Here is a 24100-nt window from a genome sequence, read left to right on the forward strand (position 1 = left end):
TGTATATATATCTCTATATATAGTTTATTTCTCACAATCCTGGTAAGAGTTACAGGTGTATTGGGAATCATTTACAGTTTCACAGCATATGGAGTGGCCATACAGCTTCTGATGTGAGTAACATACAGTGTGTAGAGAGCACACGTTTCCAACCCATCCACCCACCACTCATACAATGGGTTTTCAAAGCTAATACTAGATTCAGCTACGTAGAAAGCCTGGAAAATGTCAGGGTACAGCGTTGGGTGTCGGACAACACTGTCAGTCACAATGGGACAAGCTAAACTACTTTAATTTTCAATCTAGTATTTCTAGTCTACCTGCATTATTGCATTTATACGCTTTTGTTTTTTTTAAGTCAAAGTAAATAGAATACTATATGGGAAAGGAAAAATTCTTGACTATTTTAGGATTTGAGCTGCAGCCCATACAAAGTGTCCATAGAAGCATAGACAAGATTATAAATTCAACAAGGTATAAATTAGCTGTAGAGCTTTGTGTGTAGGTAGGTGTCCATTTCCCTCCAGGAAATGTGTCTAGCAGCAAAGTGTTTCTGAAAGCAAACCAAAACAACCTGTATGTTGAACACAGGTAAAAATGTGTAAGTGACAAGCAGGTCTGTTTGTACAGGGAAGAAATCAAGGTGTCAAATCCCTGTCATTTGGAAAAACACGGTCAAGAGCTGGTACAAAACCCACCGGTGTCGTTGGAAAGACGCCTGTGGCTACCGAGGTAGCATCTTCACTACCAGCGTTTGAGCTTTCCATCCGACCTCCGAGGGCTTTGGATCAGTCCCTGGAAAAGAAACAGAACCCAAGCAAAACAAAAGAAAAAGTAAAATCCCCTGTAGTCTGACCTCTGAGTTCCCTTTCTCCAATTTTCCTTTCTCCACAACAACCTGCACCTACCACTGGAGGAGAGTTGGGTTTCACCAGGGAGTCAAGTTCGCTCCTCTTAAAGGTCTGGATTGAAACGGTCCTAACCGGTGACTCGGGAAAAGGCACCAGGCGTAAGGAGAGCTGCTCAAAACTTAATAAAGCCAAATTATTTGCTTGTTGGTTTGTTTGGGGTTCTTTTTAAACATGATAAAATTGTATGGCATCCTTCTTCTTCTCAAACTGCCCCAAAAACCTGACTGCTTGAAGCTGCTGTGGCTAAACCAGGGATACAATGCAGGTCTGTATTGGTGCAAAGATGATTGAAGACTCCTCTCTACCTACTGAGAGTTTTGGTCGCATCATCGCGCGCAGACGGAATGAAGCTCTAACTTCATTCTTGGTATGGTTTGCGTTATGACAAGTGGAAAAAAAGTTGAATTTCAAGCTGGAAGTGAAAGAAACCAAAAGAGAAACAGGAGGGAGAGTAATGTGTTGGTCTGAATCCTATTTAATCCAAATTATTTTTTTCAGAAAAGAAAATTGGTTTATTTTGAAGAGCATAGCATCAGAGAGTGTGAGTCCCCAAGGGCTGCCCACAGCAGCGAGCAGGGTGATAGCTCGCGGTAGAGCCAGCTCCCTGTGTGCCGAGAGCCAGTGGCTGAGATCTGTCTCGCCCCTTGCTGCTCTGGGTATCAATTTGTTAGCACGGTTGGTGGAATGAGCTGTGAATTTTCAGAAGTCTCCCATTTATGAAATGGCAGCACCTGAGCAGCCCCTTCAAATGGAAAAATCCTTGCAGTTTCCTGTGTTCTCAAGCCTGTGGGTGATGGAGGAAGGGAGAGAGCGAGCTGCAGCATGTTCCTGCGAGCCAGCAGAAATGGAGATCATTCGGTTCACCTGAGAGCCAACTCTTGAGTGCTTGTGATGCTCTCTTCTCTGTTGGTATCTATGGTGCTCCAGTAAGAAGAGGACTGCAGAAGCACCAACTGCAGCCAATGTAGAGCACGCTAGGGCCCTGTCGGCATCTCTCAAGCAGCCAGAACACCACACACCTGACCAGCACGCAGGCTTCAATCCAGAGCGGAGCTTGTGGCTGTGCAGCGACTTACAGGCATGGAAGAGCAAGGACAAGAAAGGGACCTTTCAGCTGAGGTTTTATCATCTACTCGGCTCCTGTGGCAGCCAAGAGCACTCAGCACCTTGCAGACTCAGACCCTCAAGCCTTATCAATGAAGGCAGAAGCAACCTTCATCCATTCCGTGTTTCACAGTCTCTGCACTCCCCTGAGGTGCTCTGTGGCTGAACATGGCCTGTGTCTTCTGTATGGGGCTACCCAAAATCTGTCTCGGCCCTGGACCAGAGTTCCTTTCTGGCTGAGGAGAGGTCAAGACTGCAGAGATGCCTGGGAAGAAAGTAAGGAAAGGAAAGGGAATGTAGTACAGTACCTAAAGAAGAAGTGAAGGACAAGAAATGAATCAGATCTTCAGAAACCAATGGGGCCACATAGTTTGTAGAGATCTGGCATGAGCCAACAGCCAGGAATTTGGGCATTAAAAATGAAAGGTGGTCATAAGGCTGGGGTGGTTATCAAAAAAAAAGTGGAAAAAGTCATCATAAAACCCCTTTTCTGCACAGATTAAGCTTCCCAGGGCCAGTCAATAAAGGTAATATGATCTGCACTAGATGCAATAAAAGACATGGAAACTGTGTTGGGCAGACCCAGCCAAGTCCAGCTGAATGGCATGGGAGGCACGAGCTCAGCCTAATTGCAGTATCCTCAGCAGCACCTTGCATCGTCATCTGGGCTGCTCAGTTCAAGATAACCCAGCTCAAGGAGATCTACTTTCTGTATCGTGACCTTCAGTTTGATAAACCTAGATTAAGCACCCTCTCCTTTTTGCCACTGAGACAGCTAAGACTTCTTATTCTGTGCTCTTTGCCCTTTATGCCACTTAAAACCTAACTTCCCATTAACGATTAAGACTTCAAACACACAAACTTCAGGAAAGAACTAGTCTGCCGTGCAATGAGGACAGGAGAGGTTTTAAGAAGGATGATAGATCAAAAACAACCACTGCAGGAGAAGCGTTTAGGAACCGATGCTGGGCTGAAAACAGAGCAGCAATGTTTAATCCACAGTAGCAGGCAGACACTGCTCAAGTCACCCTTTCCTGGCTTCTTCAGAACCCACAGAGCATAAATCCCGAAAGCTGTGGCTGGTGTCGCAGCCCAGGCTCAGTTTGCTGTGCAGGCTCCATCGCTTCCTGGGGTGGAACTGTCAATCATGGGGCCAGATATGTGCAGGGAGAGCTTCAGCATCCACAGGTTCCTTCCTGACAGAAGACTGAACACCACTGGTGTAAATACCAGGTAATATCCTGATTCCAGCCTCCTGTGCTGAGAGCTTAACTAATTTATAGAGGGAAAGGAAGGGAAATTTTTAAGGTCAGAGCAAAGGGAGGCATCTAGTCTGTAAAACAGAAGCGCAGACAGTTTATGGAAAGGATGTAATGTGGTTCCCTGCCCCACAGAAGGCAGCTTGTCCCAGCTTGGGAGATTTCTCCCACCTCTGCAGTGATAGGAGCGAGGCTGCATTAAGATGCTGCACAGCTTGGGAAGGGAACCAGCATCCCTGCTCTAGCATGAGGTCACAGACCAAGACGATCAAAGCATGATTAGATTGGACCATCAATACTTCTAATAGCAAAGCATGGGAAGAGAGAACACAGCCCTTCAAAATGTCTAAATCCTAGCCTTGCCCTTTCCCTTAATCACCCAAAGTTGGTTGTAGAAAACTACAGATCTTTTTCTTCCTTCGCAAACCTTTCAGCATTGAACAGAGGCAGCAAAAATTCATTTGGGGAGTCAGTCAAAGGATGATTTGCACGGCATCAGAGTTGGTCATTTTCACTTTTGTCCAAGAAAAAAATAGATGTGGATAAGGAATAAATATTAACGTGTCCTCACCAAACGGTTTAAGATAATGATGCCATGTGCTTTTTCTTTTATCTGCCTTTCTCTGTCCTGTTTCGTGCACTCTTTCAGAAGCAACAAAACCTGAAGCTTTCCATAGAGCTGATTGGAATTCCAAGAATTTCACTTTTTTAATACAATTTTTCACTGCCTTCCAGTTTTTTGTTGTTCCTTAAAGACTTCAGTTTTTTGTTAAGCCTTCAGGACTGCTACTCCCAACTAATTCCAAGAAAAGTTAGAAAGATGCCAGTGGCATTTCCAAGAAAGGAAGGGACATTTTTAAGGCAGAATCATCTCCTTTCCCCAACTCGTGGGTTTTTTAGTTGTTTATACACACATATTAATATAGGTATAAGCATGGTTGTAGACCGTGGCTGCCTCAGTCAAGAGCCGAGCCTTTCCTCCCACTCAGCAGGACTAAGGTTGAATGACTAAGGAATGCTTTGCCCAGAGATGCCTTTCCATTTTACAGTGACCTGCAATCGTATCCCTGGTGCCAACATGATCTCAAAAGCCTCAGCAGAGCATGGCAAAGCCAATGGAAAAATCCCCTTTGCTTTCCGTAGCCTATGGATTAACCCCAAAACTTTGCTTCGGCAGAGATAACCTAATTTTTAGTTGATCACTCAACCTAACAGAGCTAAGAAATGCTTCAGGGCAAGCAACTTGCTCAAGGCTTAAGGGCGAGTCTAAGAGGTGAACAGCACCTGCAGGGATTCATCCCGCCCTCCTGAAAATGCTCCTGCTTTATCATTTGGTTTCCAGATTTGTTTGGATCCTGTTAGGAATAATTGGACTTATCCATAGCTTATTAAATGGGTAGAAAAATAAGAAGGAGAAGCGTAAACCATTTCCTCTTCCTTCGACATAGAAGCATCAAAAGCCTTCTACAAAGTTGTCCAAGAGAGCGTAATGACAGCTTTATATTCAACTAAAACTTACAGCTCCTTGAAAATAGGTTGAGATCGGGTGTAGGAATTGAATCAATAGTTTTAGTGATAAGCTACGATGTCTGAAGTCGGTTTTGCAACTTGATAATTTATACTTTATCAAAAGAGTAAACTAGCAATCTAGATCTCGTCAAATCCCAAGCACAGAATCCGATTAGATTTAAGCGTCAGCTTGTTCTCCCCACGGAGGTACCACTAGAAGGACTTCATATCACAAACACCACACAAAGAAGAACATCAAGCAAATAACGGCGTGTGCTCAGTACGAGAAAAGACAACTATTTATTTAGCACAGCGAGTTCAGTCATTTAAGCCTTCCGCTTCAACAAACCTGGTTTCAGCCTCCCTTTGGTTCAGAGAGGGGTGAATTTACTCTTCTCAAACCTACTTCTCGCTGGACATATTTTTGTCTCAAAACGAAACCACGGCACAGCCTGGCACATTAAGGCAGAACAGGAGGTGTTTGCTAAGAGGATGTTGTTTGCAAGTCAGGACTGAAGTGCAGCGCTCTGGCTGCGTGCTTAGGAGCTCGTACGGCATCTATGCTTGAGCTACCTGACCCGAATCAACACTAGACCCACACTTGGAAAAGCGCTACAACACAGTCCAGTATAGTTCAGTAAAGTCTAAAAGTGCCTTATTTGAAAGCTAGTTGCTCACACGACTATCCAAGGGAAGGAAACAGTAATTTGGAGCTTCTAGCACAACGGGCACATCTTACATTCAGCAGTTCACTAGCCATACATTCTTTGCACTGAGAAAGAAACCAGGGACTGAAAATGAATTCAGGTGCTGCATGGCATGATGCAAATGGCACAGAGAAGACATCACAGACACTTTGTGTGAAGGCAGGGGAATGAACAAAGGGTCATCTCCAGGTTGATTTGATTTCCCCCCACCTCAGACTGCAGTAATATAAACATATATGTATGTGGACATACATATGCAGAACACTCTTCAAGGCAGGGTGGTGTCCGCGCGTGCACACACACACACACACAGATGTTTTTGCCAAACCAAGCTGCCACAGAGGTGGTTCCAGGTAGCAAAGAGGTGGGTTCCAGGTGGGGCAGGGGAAGCTGGAGACAGACAGACATGGTTAAGGCTCATGTTGGCTGAGAACTGTTTTTTTTTTTTCCCCCTTTTCTGTTACCAAAGGTTAAGTCAAGGACTGAAACCACTTTGTAAAGTAAAATAGGAGACTCAACTGGAGCAGGTGGTTCTATTTACTCCTCCTGTATCTATCTACTCTGATCAGGACAGAATAGATAGCGACATCTATAATCCCGTCGTGCTGCTAAATGAAACAATCCTACGCCAGGGCAGAGAGGGAGGGAACACAGAAGACAGGGAGCAGCATCTCTCGAAAACAACCCTCCTGGTTGGAAAGAGAAGCTGCTGTCTGAAAATCACCACCCTACTTTGGCAAAGCAGGAATCAGAGCAGCAGTGGCCCATTTCCCTTCCTCACAATAACAACAGCAAAATTTCCCTACAGCCGAGAGCTTTGTGCTTCAGAGATCTGAGGGGAGGGCAGCCCAGAAACAGCCATCCCCACATCCAAACCCCGGTTGTTTGGATACCTTCCTCCACAGCACGCAGCTCCCAGTCAGAGACCAGGTTCCTGGCAGGACTGCACTGTGGTTTGCTTCTACCTTGTGCACCTCAATTTCCCCTTGTGAGGATGTTCAGGGTGCAAGCAGGAGCTGGGGGAGTTGGTCTGCAATCGGGTATCTCCCTAACAAGAGGTTGGGGCACCATCAGGTTCAGAGGCACTCCAGTTCCCAGCCTCTCAGTGTGGATGCTGCAGCCTCACCGCATCCTCTCACAAAGCCCTGCCACAGTCGCTGCTTCTGAGCTGCATCCTCTGCCATCTCTCTGCTTTCCAAAGATCTTTCCTATTCCTTTGGTACCGTTCTCCCTCTCTCCCCCCACTAAAAGAACCTCCGCAAAAGAGAACAAGGGGAAATCGCATCTCTAGACATAAGTGGCACCATAGAAATACCCCAGCATGGACCCTTCTGCTTCAAATCAAAGAGATTCTCCAGGCTGGGAGTGACGTAGGAGACATCCACAAGACAGGCAGAGAGTGCTTTGAGCCACCAGGATTTCACTCAGGGCTGTAGCACTTGTTCCAAAAAACACTGTCAAACCAACATTCCCAGTCTCTGTCTCTGCTGGTAAAGGCAGAGGTAGACGTTAAATCTCACCTGCATGCAGACAGCATTGGATTCTCCCAGAGGCTGTGCACCCTTGGGAATATTTAGTGAGCCTGGAGGAAAAAAGCATGACAGATCTCACCATTGGAATGGCCAGGCTGACTCAAAGACCTTTTGTTTGGGGAAGCCACATGCATTTTAGCAAAGCAGATTTGGAGGTAAATAAGACAGATGTGAGCGGAGGTTATGACATCATTGTTAGATAAGGTTATACACACCCACCGTCCTATCTTCTAATCCTGCCAGCAGCGGATATCACAGAGGCATAACCTGAGGAACGTGTGCCTCTCTCTAACCCTGCACCCACCAAATTCATAGAGCCAGGCTCAGAGCTGTGTGACTTATGCTCTTTACCTGAACTCACTCCACTTTGTCACAGCCTCTTACGAGCCATCACTGCAAACCCTGCCCGCTGTCTGCAATCGCTGAGCTCCAGCGGCTGTGGTTCTGACCTCATCTAATCTCTGACCTAGTTTAAAAACAACACTTAAGGCCCTATTTGTAAGACTTTTTTTTTTTTGCTGCCAGGAGCAGTCTAATGGAAACTTTCAGATAAGGAGATCTGCCCACTTTTTGGCGTTAGGAGAAGGGCAGCAGCCAACACACTACATCCCCTCTCTCATCACCTGCCTGCCTTCTCTCCTTCACAAGGTCTGCCTTTAGAGCTGCCTTGTCACCGATGAAACCAGGCTAATCAAGGGCTGGGAATTTGTCATCATTTCCAAAGCTTGGAGGAGTCACAAATCCCTGCTACTGTCATGGGAGAAATCCCCCACAGACAGACTTCCAGTGCCCTTGAAGAAGGTTTTCCTGGTATGAAGCAGATCAGTCTCATTCTCATGGGGTCCCAGGTCCTCTCCACCCATAAAACCATCTCATCTCCACTTTTTCTACCTTCTTACATATCAGAGACTGTAGCCTTCAGTGAGAAAAATGCAGGCAAAAGGCCTGATCCAAAGTCCAAAGAAATGAGCAGAGAGTCCAGCTGACCTTGGGGGAGTTTGGGCTGAGGCCACAGCATCCTGCAAAGCCCAGCTTAACTTTAGGAAATACTAATCCAAAACACAAAGTCTCTCTATCCTCAAACACTGCCCATATGAACCTGGTGAGCCATGGGATCTTGGAGGCTGCCTGCCAGCATGCCAGAAACCCAGCAACTGCTTGCTGTCTGTTTGAGGTCGGCATAGGACTTGGCCAGGTACCTCCACGTGCTGAGCCCTGTGGGTCAGAGCACAGCCCCTCTGCTCACTCCCCCGCTGGCAGCTCAGCCAGAGCTGTGACTCAATGTGATGCCCCGAACTCTGCCACGCTGCAGCCTCAGCCTCCAGTTGCAGCCAGCTCTTCTTTGGGGTGTTTTCCAGTTGGGTTTTTAAAGGTGGGTTGATGAGCAGCAGATACACAAAACACCTATTAGAGATCACACTTGGCTGTTTGGTCAGGGAGATGTCTTTTGCCTGCATTTCCCCAGAGGCGGGATGGATAAACGCCAGCCCAACATGCAGCGACAGACAAGCAGGGTCTTACCACTAAGCTCCAACGCCTCTTAGGACTTCTTCACCGCAACCTAACTCCAAACCAAACAGAAACCGAAACACAAAGCAGAGACTCTGGATGGGACGTAGAACACTTTGGACTTGAAAACAGGGGACTGCGAGAGAGGTGGGGGCATCTCCCAGGGAGGACCGCAGGGGAGGGGAGGGGACACCGTCATTTACACTGATCAGGAGAAGCTGTAATCTATACACAGTGGTATAAGCCAAGATATATTACATGAAAGAACACACTGAGTGCATGGAGTTACCCACACCGGGTCAAACTGGCACAGTTGTCTTGAACAAGACTCTTGGATTTGCAGTTGGTGTTTGTCGTTGACCTATCTAGCTCGCTCTATATATATAGATATGTATAGATTTTTTTCTGCATGCATTTGTCTCAAAAGGAGCTGTACAGCTGGGTTGGGTTTCTCATCCCCACCCTGTCTCCATCTTCATTTTTTCCGGGCTAGGAACGCCACTCCCACAATCACAGCGAGTGCAGCCACTGCCACTCCTCCGACGATGATCAAGGGCTTCATGTTGTCGAAGATGCTTCCCGGTGACTCCTCGGAGCTGTTTCCCTTGTGGTCAGAGTCAGGGGACTGGCCGGTGGCCTCCTGCGTCTCCGTGGAGGCAGGGCTGGGTTTCAGGTTGCTGTGGTTGTTCACAACAGCAGCATCACCACCTGCCTTCTTGGTGGTGGAGGTGGTGGTGGTGGGAGCAGGTTGCTCTTTGGGGGTCTCCTTCTTGTCTGCATTCGTGGTTGGCCCAGGGTTGGGCTTTTCTGGCTTTCCAGAGCTGGGGGCCTTGGCATCAGGTTTGTTTCCGCTTCGGACATTGCCTTTGGAATCCATCCTTACGAGTGCTGTGGGTCACACCTGGATGCCGTGCACACAGGGCAATCCCACCTCTTCTTCACTCAGCTGCTGGAGAAGGCAGAGGAGCCACCTGAGAGGGACAGCTCAATCTCTTGGAGCAGTTGTCTCAGGACAAGTCTTACACTGGTGGTGTCCTATCTGGACATTGTACAGCACCTGGAAGAGGAAGCAGAGCAATGAGAGGTGAAGGAAGAACAGAGCAAGCCAGTGGTGTTCCATCCAAGTGATGGAGGAGAATACAAAACTGGAAAACCGCTGCCTCGCTCTTTAGTATCTGAGCTGTATTCAAATCATCTATGACAGTGCCTGTATTTGGGAGAACACCAAACACGTCAGAGTGGCTGTCACCTAAGGCTGCCACAACCAAGCTCCATGTGTGATTGAGACCCATTCTGGCCATCTATGTGCTACCATATGTCACTGATCAAATATAATCACGTCCAACTAAATAATTCTTACTTTTCAGTTGCTCAGCACATCTGCCTTTCTCCTGGGTAGGGAGAAGGTGCTGTTCCATGGCAAAGCTGATCAGTAGCCCCCCAGAGGCTGGACGGGGCCTTGGGCAGCCTGATCTAGTGGGAGGTGTCCTTGCCCATCGCAGGGAGGTTGGAACTGGGTGATCTTTAGGGTCCCTTCCAACACAAACTATTCTATGATTCTATAAACCCATGGTCCTGGCCAAGTGCAAGACTGTTTTCCTCTCCTTGCTCATTTTGTACTATTTCTGGAGATACCACTTGCCTCAACTTTTCCTTTCTGCTGCCTCCAGAGAGCATTCCCACTGCTCTGCTCAGTAGGAATCCTGCGGGCTGAGGCTGTACACAGGGACTCACAGAACTCTGCTCCTCTGGTTTGGGAGCAATTTATCCTCATTTTACAGCCAGTACAATGATGAAATTGTAAATGGAGCCCAAGACTGAAGCAGGCTTAGAGGTTAAAGCGGAGAGAATCAGATTCATCATGACATAAACATTACCTGCTTAGTTACTTTAATATCAATTAGCTGAGCTATCCCCACACTCTCTACTATTTGTGTGGTTCTACTGTACGAACAGAGCACTCAATGTTCACTGCAGTCTCTAGGACCTCAGTTTCTCCACCTCCCTCATCGACCAGAGCTGGTTTCCAGTTGCCTGGAGGCAGGAAGGCTGGTTCGGCTGGGAGGCTGCGCTGTGCTGCGTCCCACAGCCACACCCTGCACTGCCACAAACACCAAAGCACAGGATTTCTTCATTTTCTAAGGGAGTTTCCACTAACAGGGCTCTCTGCCAGTGGTTTTCCATCACTGGAATGTAGTTGGAATTGGATGGGTTTTAAGGTCCCTTCCAAACCAAATCATTCTATGATCTCCCCAGACCTCGTAGCTTGGTTGAGCTGATGCTGGTAAACACTGCAGCCAAGAATCATGAGCACCCTTTCTCTCCCCAGTGTGGCAGCAGCCAGAGCCACTGGCTGGGTTAGCATCACCATCAGCCATCCATGCTGCCCTCCTCTTCCTCCTCTGGACCCAGGATGCTCCTAACAGTATCTTTTTCCACCAAGGTACTTAACCCTCTCCTGTATCTTATTTACCTCCCAATCAGTCCCCCTGCCTTGGACATCATCCCTTCTTACCTTTCATGCTCCTGTCCCTATCCAGCCCTGTGCTCTCGAGGACATGAGCGTTTGCTCATCTCTAAGCACCTCCATGTCCCACAGACTGAAAAGTTCTTTCACAAAATCATAGAATCGTTTAGGTTGGAATGCACCTTAAAGATCATCCAGTTCTAGCCCCCTGAGATGGGCAGGGACACATCCCACTGGATCAGGCTGCCCAAGGCCCCATCCAACCTGGCCTTGAACACCTCCAGGGATGGGGCAGCCACAACTTCCCTGGGCAACCTGTGCCAGTGCCTCACCACTCTCATCGTGAAGAAATTCCTCCTAATGCCCAGTCTAAATCTGCCCCTCTCCAGTTTATACCCGTTCCCCCTCGCCCTATCACTCCAAGCCTTTGTGAACAGTCCCTTCCCAGCTTTCTTGAAGCCCCTTCAGGTACTGGAAGGTCACTATAAGATCTCCTCGGAGCCTTCTCTTCTCCAGGCTGAAGAATTCCAACTCTCTCAGTCTGGCCTCGTACGGGAAGCGCTCCAGCCCTCTGGTTATCCTTGTAGCCTCCTTTGGACCTGTTCCTCTTTCGTCATTCTCAGAAACTAAGCCTGCACATGGAGGTGTGAGGGGCTTTCCGACAGCCCACTGCCTGCTCCTCTTCCCTCATTCGGTCACACAAAGTTGTTCTCGAATGCCCCATTTCTTCACCTTTGCTTTCTGTATAGCTCCTCACATCTATTTATTCCTCCCTCCTCTCCTCAGTCGCTGTCTCTGCCTGTCTACCCATTCCTCACGCTTCCACCTCCCTCTCTGCCTCTCATACTGACAGCAGCACTTAAGAAGAAGGTTTTGTGATAAAAGCTTCATCCCCTCCTTTTCCCCCTGCCACCCCATTTCTTTGTTTGACAATTTGTGCCTTTTCTGGGAGGTTTTCACTCCGCAGCAGCTAACCAGATCCTTCCCAGGCTAGGAAGAGGGAGCAGAGCTCACAAAACCAATGATAAAGGAGAAAAAGGGGAAAGCAAAGCCCTCCAAATCCTTGCTGCTGCAAAAAGCAGCACACAAACACCTCAGCCCTCCCGGGATGCTGCTGGGGTTGTTGCAGCTCTTGAGGTCGGCACAGTTGCTCACCAGCGCAACAAGTTGGCCAAGGCCAAAGCAACGGGGCCAACATAAGGAACAGCTTTCCTCAGCTCCCTGAAGGGCACCTTCCCTGTCTCAACCCCAAGGAAATTAGCAACCGCATTTCTTCATCTGCCTCCTGTGTGCACAGATGAAAGTTGCATCATTCCTGGAGCAGATGAGTCATTTTGAGCCTTACTGTTAAGATATCACCAGGAGAATCATAGAATCATGGAACAGTTTGGGTTGGAAGGGACCTTAAAGACCATTCAGTTCCACCCCCTGCCATGGGCAGGGACACCTCCCACTGGATCAGGGGCTCCAAGCCCCAGCCAACCTGCCCTTGAATACCTCCACGGATGAGGCAGCCACCACTGCTCTGGACAATCTGTTCCAAATCAATCCCCTTTGCCATGACACAACTGAAAGTCAATGAGAGCTGAAAGCACTCAGCAGTGCTGGAGAAGGCGGTTTGGCCACCACAACCTCCTCTCCTGAAGCCGCAGAGAGCTATGAGATCTCCCCTCAGCCTCCTCTTCTCTAGACTAAACAGCCCCAGGTCCCTCAGCTGCTCCGAGAACCCCTGTTCTCCAGCCCCTGCCCCAGCTCTGTTCCCTTCTCTGGATGCATTCCAGCCCCTCAATGTCCTTCTTGGAGTGAGGGGCCCAAAATGGAACCCAGAATTCGAGGTGCAGCCTCCATTTGAAAATATCAGTCTCAGAAATAGCCATGTCTGATCTGGGGGAAATTTGCAGTAGAAGCCAGAAACGACAAAAAATAGACCTTCTTTATCTTCAAATCTTCTTCCCTAGCCCCTAATGTCCCCTTTACTTCTTCATCATTCCTACTTGTCTGGAAAAAAAAAGCTGGGAATTTTGTCTTTTTGAGGTGAAGAGGAGAGCTGGAATTACCCCATTCTCTAAAGTAGCATAGCCTGTGTTGGCTTTTGGGCAAAGAATTAAACGGGACCTCATTACTAAGCAAGCACTAATGCCTCTTCCTGCCTCATCTCCACTATCAGCTCCTAAACCCCTTAGCCTGAAGCAGCTGAACCATAGAATCAGAATCATGGCATGGTTTGAGTTGGAAAGGATCTTAAAGCCCGTCCAGTCCCACCCCCTGCCGTGGGCAGGGACACCTCCAACTGGACCAGGGGCTCCAAGCCCCATCCAACCTGGCTTTGAATACCTCCAGGGATGGGGCAGCCACCACTGCTCTGGACAATCTGTTCCAAATAAATTCTTTTTGCCATGACACAACTGAAAGTCAATGAGAGCTGAAAGCACTCAGCAGTGCTGGAGAAGATGGTTTGGCCTCTGAGGACCAGTCCCCTCCTTCCTGAAGCCAAGGCAGGGCTTTGAACCAGAGAACACAAAACCCAACGTGGTTCTCATCCTATTTTTCAGTCAATTGTTCTTACACCACCACTGTGAAAGGTTTTCAGTGCCATGGAGGAAGAACGTACGCTGAATAACAATTCATTCCCAGCCCCTTCAGGAGGTTCTGTCTCAGCTGGTGTGCTTGCATTTGGTCATTTAAGACAAACGAGCTTTCTTAGGGACATCAAACGGTCCTCTTCTCAGATAATTCCCCTTCGGTGAGTGCAATTTGCACCCTGCCAAAACTGGCTCATGGGACTGAATTAACATCCCCTTTGCAGGCACCGGCACCGACTGGTAGGTGAAGAGCAGTTAATTTTAGACTGAAATCTGCAGATTTCATTCCTGCATGCATAAAGAGGGAAATTAGCATGTGGCCACTTCAAAAAAGCACCTGAAAATACATCATTTTCTCAAAGGGAAAGAAGAAGCACGCAATAAAAAGCAGTTCTGACTACAAAAGGTAAGGTAGCTCTGAGCTGAAGTGACCGGGTGATAAGAAATTGGGGGTGTGACTGGGGAGATCAAGTGTGGCCACACGATTGTGTGAGCTTTGAGTGTCACAAACTCTCTCTCCTTTGGTGAAAATCAATGCGATACAGGGGGCTGAACTTGTGAGACTCTCCACTGGAAGACAGCACGGTCATATGGAGGATCATGATCACCAAAGGGGACCTCACTGAAGCGATCAGAGGAAAATCAGTTGGAGCACTAGGCCAAGGTGAGTTCATAGAATCATAGAATGGTTTGCGTTGGAAGGGACCTCAAAGCCCATCCAGTTCCACACCCTGCCATGGGCAGGGACACCTCCTACTGGATCAGGGGCTCCAAGCCCCATCCAACCTGGCCTTCAATACCTCCAGCAGCTACCACTGCTCTGGGCAACCTGGGCCAGGGCCTCCCCACCCTCATAGCAAAACATTCCTTTCTGAGATCTCACCTCAATCTCCCCTCTCTTTCAGCTCCAAATCCTTCCTCTTCATCCTCTCCTTGCAATCCCTGATCCAGAGCTGCTCCCCAGCTATCCTGGAGCCCCTTTCAGCCTTTCAGTCCCCACTTCCCCAGTCTGAACAACCCCAACTGTGTCAGCCTGGCCTCATACAGGAGGTAATCCAGCCCTCAGATCATCTTCTGTTCATGGTGGGCTGAGCAAAGTGCCAAGGAAAAGGTAGCCCATTGGCTTTTCCAAAGAGGCCTGAGGTTACTGGCCACAGGGCAACACCAGTTCATTGTCCCTTGTCTTTTGATGGCAAAAGAAGACAAAGGCTGCAGTCACATTCCCCCGAAGAAGGGATCATTTCAGAGAGCCACTGGCACAAGGTTTGGGGCATCCTTTCTAAGATCCTAAGGCTCAAGAGCTTTCTTGCCTCCCTCTCTTCTTCCAGAGATTACCAGATCTCCTCATGAACCAAAGTGGCATGGAAGAGAGGTAAGAAAACGAGGGACTTTGAGCATGGGCTCAAGGAGGGAACGCAAGTTCTGTCTTGCTCAACTGAACATTGTTTAAGAAACCAGGAAAACTCCTCTAAAAGAACCCAGGATTTGTCCCCTCACAGCTGCTCACTGCAGGCAGAGCTGGAATCACACTGCTGAGTTATTTTAGCGGAGAGAATAGAATCAGCTCACTGACTCACAGCCAGGCTAGCCCTGCTTTTCCCCACACGGGATGCATCTTAAACTCACTGGCCCAAATATAGTCCCTCCAGTGTCTTTTGAGGACATCTGCCCATTCGAGTTTGTGCCAGCCACCAGAGCATCCAGGGGGTTGGAACTGGATGAGCTTTAAGGTCCCTTCCAAACCAAACTACCCCATAATTCTATGGTTTTGTTTCCCAGTGCTTCCACTCCCCATTTCCAATGTGGAAAAACAGCACTTCTGCCTCTTTCCAAAGTGCTGGGGAATAAACACATTAAAGGCAGAGAGATGCCAGGTAAGCACCTACGATAAAATCACAGAATCACCAAACCATGGAATGGTTTGGTTTGGAAGGGACCTCAAAGCCCATCCAGTTCCACCCTCTGTCACAGGCAGAGACATCTCCAACTGGATCAGAGGCTCCGAGCCCCATCAGAGGATAACGATCTGGGATGGGGAGGAGTGTGACTAAGCCTTTCCCCCCCAGTCTCCACAAAGTGGAGACAGATGAGGTAACGCAGTGCCTCTCGGAATTACCATAAATATTAAAACAGCTTTACATAAGGAGCTTGTGTTTGTTCAGCTGCTGGGAGCAGCTCCCCGAGGAGGATTTTAGTTCCCTTACAATCTATTTTGGCCCCCCTGCTCCTGATGCAACACACAGCAAAGGTGATAAAACACAACGTGAGCACAACGATAGCAGAGGTCACTTATCATGGATGCTTCTAAACGGCCCCAGCGCACCAGGAACAAGCTGTGCAGGGAGACAGCTCTCCTTGCAGCCCCACCAAAGCAGAGTCTTGGAGACAGCAGCACCAAGATCCAGCAGACGCCGCCGACCCACTTCGTTCTGATGAGATATTTATGAATCCCTTTCCCCATCTGTTGTTTGCTGCTCCCCGTATCCCTCCCCCCTCCAGCCCTGGATTAAACATTTCCCTTCCAAACAAGCTCTTTGAATCTTGACATGGAGAATATCAGATGCCAAAAGTGTTTTCTCAGGCAGCTCCAAATCGCTGGCACGGTGGGGATTTGCCAGCAGAGCCTCTGCTCCATGGCTGCGGCAGTCCTGCAGCTGCACCGGGACCCAGCACTCTTGTTGCCTCTTCAGCTAGTGTTGCCAATGACCAAAACTGCAACCATCACCCACATGGCCCCTAGAGTGTACAGGACCCTACCCCTCGCTCCCTGTACCACCAAGACATCGTCACCTCTTTCATAGCCTGGGTGATGTATCAATGCTTAGCGGTTGGGTTTTGCCTGGCACTACGGGAGATGTGGGAAGAAGATGGGCCCCTGTTCCTTTGTCCTGGCTTCACCTTACATGTGCAAAGAGAACAGCTGTGGGGGACAGCCCCTGGGCGTGCTGGTGGGACACCGGCATGGTGGGGTGAAGTCCTGGTTTGCAACGCAAGTGCCAGTGTCCCCTCCAGAAGCTGCCCTGCCCCAGCCTGGTCACACACCCTGCACGGGTGACACAGCATTTCAGAGCCCCACAGCCAGCCTCAATGTACTCCCCACCAGCACAAGCCCAGGAGAAGGCGAAACAGCCTTTTTCTGCACCGTGAATTCTGAAGAAGATGGCATCTGAGCCACGTGTCACATCTGCAAGCCACACTTGCCCTGACCCCAAAGATCCCACCGAGGTCACATCCCATGCTCCTGCCAGGGGCTTTACTTCTGTTGTTCTTCTTTTAAATGCAAGCCACAGCTCTAACCCCCACTGGTCAGGCCCTCTGCCTGCATACAGCCACCTACACGGCAAAAACATCCTCTACGCTGTTATCTTCTCTCACCCAATATGAAAATAAAGCAAAAAGAACCATGAGAAATGGTAAACTGGAGTGACTCTGCCCTTAAACCTGCAACAGCGAGGCAAGGACTGCTCTCTGCCGTTCCACTCTGCCCTTCAACAGACCCAACTGGACCTCCTGTCACACATTTCCTGCTGCAGCGCCCACAAAGATCTGCCCAGGGCATGTCAAGGCACAAACCCAGCCGTTGCTCTGCAGCAGCACAGGCTGAGAAGCACTTACAGTTCCCTTCAACTTCCTGCCCACAACTCCATTCAAACATATAGACTGCTGCCAAAAATCCTGGCCAAGCCCCCTCCTTCCCTCCTCCATCAGGGTGGACCATGCATGGTCCCGAAGGGGCAATGCATCACCCAAACCCCTCACTGCCAGGCACCCTGTGCTCGTACGGGCACAAAGCCAACAGAAAGCCCTTTCTCACACCTCAGCTGTCCCAAAGCGTGGCAGAAATTGGAATAGCATTCCCAAAACAGCCTGGGGAGGCAGATCTCTGGTGGTGCCCATTGCATGCTCTGTTGTCAGACAAGATCATAGCGGTTATCCTTCAAAAACCAGGAGCTGTTGGATCTTAAGCCTCTCCCCCACAGGACTGAGCACCATTCACCTCAAGACAGTAATTATGGGGAACAAAGGAAAGGCTTTTTTTCCCATGGCAGCTCTTTGGCAGGACACTGGAATGAAGCACTGGGGTAGCTTCAACAGGAAACGATCCAGGAGATGCAGTGGAAGATGCGCAGCCACCAACAGGAATACACAAGCATGATGTCTCGCAGGCAGGCATGAGGGCTTCTGAGTGCATCCTGCACCCCAGGCTCCTGTGTCACCCTTGCATCCCACCCTGGGCACCTCCTCACATCTTGGCTTTCACCACACTCACCATTTCGCTAACACGCTCCTTTTGTTGCTTTATAACCCTTTTCCAGCCCTCCCAGAGCCAGCAATTCAATGTCAGCAGCTCTGGGGCACTAGGGACGAGCTGCTGCACTGAAAGATGGACAGGCTGAGGACAGGCTGGTACCTCCTGCAGCACCAGAAGGGAGCTCACCAGAGCCCAAAAGTCCCAGCAGAAGCTGGCCCAGCAGCCTCCTGTTGCGGCCCTGCAGCCTCCTGTTGCAGCCCTGCTAGTGAAAATGTAATTATCCCCCTTCCATGCACAGCTTTGTAGCTCGGCATCAGTGACAGAGAGGGGTGAGCCACTCATTCCTGTCCCCCACAAAGCCCTGCCCTGCACGTCAAACCTGCCAGCGCCTGGAAATCTGCCTTTGGCAAGAGGGCAGATGCTGCCAGATTGGGGTGCTTCTCCCCACGGAGCCAGGAGCAGGTATCCAGGTGCAGAAGGCTGGTTTCCTTTCTAAGATCTGTGCTTTTAAGGCCTCTTCCTAACAGTCCGTGGGTCTTGGATCTCTCAAGTTCTATATCCACAAGCAAAAAAGATGAAGGTTATCTCTGACACAGTAAAACGGCTCCAACCACTGCAGCAGATTTAACAGCGTGTGGGCATCCTAAACCCATCCCTTCCGAGTGATGCGGGATTGCACCAGGCTTTCGGGGCATCACCCACTCAGCTGTGACCAGCAAAAAAATTACAGAGGCAATTCCGTACATGCAGAGCCAGGTCCTGAATCCAACAGCCCAAGGATCTGCAGGCGTCAGCCAGAAAACTGTTGCTTTGCAGCTGAAATGCAAGAAGCCACTGCAGGCTGACAAGGGGCCAATTCAGCGAGAGGCGGTGACCTTCCAGGGAGGGTCCTGGCACGCCCTGGGGTAAAGCCCATCGCTTACCTTGTGCGGCAAAACCAGAGTGCTCTCTCCCTCCCTGCAGAAAGGATCTGGGGAAGGATAAGCAAAGCTCCTCCAGCAGAGAAATGCCTGCTCAGAGAGCTCCATCCCTCCCTTCCACCCCATCTGCCTGCCTCCACACCTGACCAACAACAGGGAGAGCGTGCCAGGATGCTCACCAGCCCAGTCCTGGTAGCCTGCCACCGGAGGGGATGGATGCTGAGGGAAGAATACCTGCATTTAGGGGAATTCTAGGTTTTCTGCTCCCATCCTGCCACAATTTAGAGGCTGATGGTGGGCACTGTGGCTGAGAAAGATGGAAAATGCTTGAAGGTCAGACCTGTGAAGGTCAGACTTTTGGAGGTCAGTCCAGAGATGGAGCAGGGAGCTCAATCCAACATAGTCCATCCTCTCTCTCCCGACAGCACCCTGCCCAAGCTCCACCCAGGAAAACAGAACTGCGATGGGGAGGGCTCCCTCCTGTTGCCCCAATGCCAAAGTTCACCCTGATTCCAGAATAAAAATCCTCTTCCTTCCCAACCCCACCAGAAGTTCCCAGATGGTCACAGCGAACCAAGCAGGAGCAGGGAACAAATCAACAGGTCTTGGCAAATACATAGGGCACAGATGCACATGGATGCGCAGAGACGCAGGGACAGCGGATGGAAAAGCCCAAGACATCCCCCGCATGCATTTTATCTCTGGATGCACACACGTTGAACGAGGAACCATGATCTGGTGTCCTCCTCCCTCCCACTCATTTGGGGTAATCTTCTCCCCATAGCTTAAGAACAGGCACTGTTGCCTCTGTCTTCTCTCACAGTTTGGGGCAGATTTCCCTTTGCGAGCTCCTTTCCAGCACAAGCCAAAGGTCATATCAGAGGATACCTCTTTAGTATCAAAGCCTCCCTCCTACCAGAACAATTCCCAGCTCCTTCCTTGGGAAAAGTGAGGGCTAACAGGGCTGCTGGCTGTTCCTTGCCTCAGGATTGATAGCAATAATGAAACAGAAACATTAAACCCATCCAAACAGAGCCAATGGCAAACAAACCCCACTGCCATGCAGATGGGAGAGGAAACGCAGCTGGAAACCTGATCCAAACCTTCCAGGGAGGTGTAGAAGCTTTCCTGCCAAGGCTGGGAGGTTTCAGCTGGGGATAATGATTCCCCTTCTCCCTCCCAGCGGCCCCATTTCCGGCACACAGCCAGCTCCACTTCTCCATGCTCGGAGCTTCCAGCCTCCATCCCAGCCTCCATCTCCATCTCTAGGCTGCCTGCTCCTCTCTGAAGTCTGTCAATGAGGACTAGGCAAGCCCAGTGCATCCCACAGCACAGGCGACGGATACGCAGAGGCAGCAGCCAGGCTCCCACACACTTTCGTTTGCAGAAATGCCTCCTTCTGGCTGCCTGACCTTCAGGGAGCAGAAGAACAGAGCTGGGGTGGGAGAGGAGCTGCTGGGGGCCAACCGTCCTCATTATGCTCATTATTTTGCGCTCAGAAAAAGCACTTTTGCCTATTAACAGGGAGAGCTGCGTGAGGTCGCGTTTCCGAGGGCATGGCAGCTCCTGGCCTCTATCCCGGGTGGCTGCGAGGAGGTGGACGCTCACCTTGACCAGGTAGATCTGTATTTCACTACGTCACCCTGAGCAGGAGCGCGGCACAACCCTGTGCTGAAAGCTGGGGAACCCCCAGCAGCTCTGTGCCCTCATGCCCTGGGTTCTATCCTACACCGAGGGAAGCGGCATCCCTTACCTTCCGTCCTCTGGCCGCTGCACAGTGTCCCACCTTGGGAGCTGGCTCTTGCGCAGAGAGGAGGGAGGGAGGAAGGCAGAGGAGGAGGAGAAGGGGGGGGAAACTTGGGAGTTTCCCACAATGCACCTCAACAGACTGCATGAAGATGGAGAGCAGGGGAGGTGGGGGAGGGAGACAGCGCTCCAATCCAAGGGAAGGGCAGGGCTCCGGTGGGGGGAAAGAATGCCAAGGGGAGCTGGCAGAGCAGGGAAGGCAACCCAGCTGCATCTCCACGTCCCTTGTTATTTGAGGCTGAGCTTTGGCCATTCGGGGCTGTTCCCTGCCTGCTTCACTTCTCCAAAGCCTGCCTCGCTTTGCAGGGTTTACAGTTAATAAAGCCACAAAGCCAGGGGGAAACACAAAAAAATGGGATAATTTGGGATGCCTGTGTGTAGACAAGAGAGGAAAAAAGGAGGATGAGGCTCCCCCAACCAGGATAAGGGATTTGCAAGCAGGATAAGCCCCCAGCAGCAAGTTAAGAAGGGGCAATGTGGCCAAGAAGGAAGATTGCAGGTTCCCCAAGGCCACTTTGGAGCTGGCACACACAAGATCGGCCGTGGCTGATGCTGATGGCCCCGCTGCTGCCTGTCTGGTCCTGAACCCAGCAGTACCAGCCCTCTCCACTTTCTCAAGGACTTGGGCCAGGCACAGCCAAGCTGTGAAGATCCAGTGGCTGCCGACATCTTCCCTGCTCCATCAAGAGCAGCAGAGAGGAGCCGAGTTTCTGCAAAGCTTGTGCAAGCCTATGATTTAACACAGGAGAAACACCCAAACTGCTGCTTCAGGACACATCAAACCTTTCTGCCACTTCTACATCAGGCAGAAACATCCTCAGCCTCTGTGTCTCCCCTTAGGACGCCAGGAGGGAGTCTGCTGCAAGGAGATATCATCAGCTCCAATGCCCAGAGCCTGGACAAGCTGAGACCAGGCGGTTCCAGCTGTGATTTCCTCTTGTTCACGCATGCTGCCTCTGCTTTAGGAGCTAAACAGCCCCACACAATACCTTTATATGCCTTAGACTTTTTGGATTTACCTCATATGCCTCAGATTTTGAATCTAACATGCATTTTTACCGACAGAGAAAAAGGAAACCAAAAGAAGGAAGCACTAAACCAAATAACCTCCCCCTCCTCCCCAACTGCAGAGGGAGGGAGAAGCCAGGAATGCAGCACCTGAGCTGGGCAGCACTCGGAAGCCCCAAGGAGGGGAAGGGTTCCCCGTGTGTCACATCACCCCTAGCGCAGCGTGGGAGAGCGCCAAGCACCGGCACAGCAAGCAGCGATTCAGAGCCAGTCACGGCAAGGTGAAAACGACTTCCTCAAGGTCAGACGGAGATGGGAACCTTTAGCAGCGGTGCTGCTGTTTTCTCCTCCTCCCTCTCCACTCACAGCAAACCCCAGGATGAGTTAGCAGGTAGGAGAACAGCTCTGGCTCCTGGGAGAGGATGGCAGCAGCAGCCTTGGGAACGAGCACAGCGTGTTCTGCATTTTCAGAGAGACGCGGTTGGTCCCAGCCCTGTTTGACATCCTGCAAGGGGGAAGGAGAGGATGCTGGCAGACTCCGAGCAGGGAAACTGAGCTCCATGGATCCAGCTCAGCCCACGGTCATTTCGGGGTCTGGGAAACCCTGAATGTTTGGGTAGAACCATCTCCCCATCAGCGCTGCCTTGTCGCTGGCAAAGCCTGCTGGCCTCCGTGCCCCATTCCCTTGCTGCAGGAGCCACCCAGCAGGCTCCCCACAGGCTTTGCCGTAGCAGCTGCTCCATTTGCAATGGGCTGCCAAGACGTAGTCAATAAGAAGTCTATTTTCTCTCTTCTTAAACTCCTAAAGTGCCTTAAAATATCCTTTCCCCCTTTCCCAGCATCCCTCAAAGGCAGCTTCACTAAGCACATCCCTTTGAAGCATTTTCTTTTCCGTCATGCCTAGTTGAAAGCCTGATCATTTAGGATGCTTGTGGATAGATAAAAGAAATAAAGGAATATGAGGCTCAGACTCAGCTGCAAAATCCACTCTCGTACCACAATTCCAGTCCCCGACAGGTTTACCCCCTTCTAAACCAAGACACAGGTGCCCCGTTCATAAACTGGAGCATGAAAATCAGGAGAGCAGGGCTTAAACTCATTTCAGCCCTGAGCATCAGGAACCCCCAGGGAAGCCCCTCGCCTTCCTTAGAGCCCCAACTGCAACGCAGCTCTGCCTGCAGGAGAGCTGGGGGAGCTCTTGATCAGGGAGGGCAGGGACAGGACAAGGGAACGGTGTGGAGCTACAAGAAGGGAGAGTGAGATGAGAAATGTTTTCCTGTGAGGGTGGGGAGGCCCTGGCCCAGGTTGCCCAGAGCAGTGGTGGCTGCCCCATCCCTGGAGGTTTTCAAGGCCAGGTTGGATGGGGCTGGGAGCCCCTGATCCAGGGGGAGGTGTCCCTGCCCCTGGCAGGGGTTGGAACTGGATGGGCTTTGAGGTCCCTTCCAACTCAAACCATTTTAGGCTTCCACAGTTCTACAAAAAGGTTACACCAGCAAAAAACTGCTGCTATTTAGGCAGAAGCCACTTCTCCTTACCTCTGTGCCTCCAGCGAAGTGGAATGAAGGGCATTTCTCAGGGTAGAGCACCTTGTGACCACAGCCCATGGGTTTGCAGTCAGTACAGCAGCTGAAGGGCTGTCTGGCTTAGCACAACCAGTCCCTACAGTGAAAAGTCAAGCCCAGCTGCCTCTGAGGGGCTTTTAATAGCCTCAAAGCCCTCATCAGCCTCAACGGGGCTTCCCCACCCACTGCCTGGGCTCGATTTAAGCTCAGCCCTGGGCACCCAGGCTCTGAGCATTGCTGGGAGGGGGGTTGGGTTGGGTTGGTTGGTTCAGTTTGGTTCAGTTCAGTTCGGTTTGGTTCGGTTCAGTTCGATTCTGTCTCCTGCATGGGCTTCAATACAATGCTGCAGCCAGCTCATTCATTTGCTGCATTCCTCCAAGGTGCATTTTAGCTTGTCATTCATAAGCCTCATCCTTTAGAAGTTCCCAAGCACCTCCCCATAACCTGGCAGTGATGGGATGTCCTCTCCTCCCCATATCATTTCCTGTTAGCCAATGTGTTTCCCTTTTGCACAAGCACAATTATACTTATTATCATAGAACCATGGAATGGTTTGGGTTGGAAGGGACCTCAAAGCCCATCCAGTCCCACCCCCTGCCATGGGCAGGACACTTCCCACTGGATTAGGGGCTCCAAGCCCCATCCAACCTGGCCTTGAACACTTCCAGGGATGTGGCAGCCACTACTGCTCTGAGCAACCTGGGCCAGGGCCTTCCCACCCACAGCATGAAAAATTACGAAGAAAACCAGCCTCTTCTCTCCCCCCTCCAAAAAAACACAGCGGCTTTTCTTCCCCTCTCAAAAACCAGCCTCTTCCCCCCCTCCAAAGACCAGCCTCTTCTCCCTCCCTACAAAAAACAGCCTCTTCTCCCCTCCTCACAAAAAAACAGCCTTTTCCCTCACCATTAAAAAAACAGCCCCTTTTCCCCTTCCAAAAACCAACCTCTTCTCCCCTCCCCAAAACCAGCATCT

The 24100-nt window shown here is 50.3% G+C and overlaps 2 protein-coding genes across 2 annotated transcripts in view; one reads left to right on the forward strand and one right to left on the reverse strand.

Annotated features, from left to right (window-relative positions):
* CEND1 (cell cycle exit and neuronal differentiation 1) lies at positions 1 to 20642 on the reverse strand. The gene is made up of 2 exons (XM_054068524.1): positions 20506 to 20642; positions 1 to 9588 (listed from the first exon to the last, which is right to left on the reverse strand). The coding sequence occupies exon 2, from the start codon at positions 9406 to 9408 to the stop codon at positions 9007 to 9009; it is 402 nt and encodes a 133-aa protein (XP_053924499.1). The 5' UTR covers positions 9409 to 9588; positions 20506 to 20642; the 3' UTR covers positions 1 to 9006.
* Positions 18577 to 24100, forward strand: part of LOC104064464 (NACHT, LRR and PYD domains-containing protein 12-like) — a 10567-nt gene continuing 5043 nt past the window's right edge. Inside the window, 1 exon segment of the mRNA XM_054067088.1 lies at positions 18577 to 18737. Within this exon segment, the coding sequence (XP_053923063.1) occupies positions 18577 to 18737 (161 nt within the window).

This window comes from Cuculus canorus, chromosome 5, assembly GCF_017976375.1.
Source record: "Cuculus canorus isolate bCucCan1 chromosome 5, bCucCan1.pri, whole genome shotgun sequence".
NCBI classification, from domain to species: domain Eukaryota; kingdom Metazoa; phylum Chordata; class Aves; order Cuculiformes; family Cuculidae; genus Cuculus; species Cuculus canorus.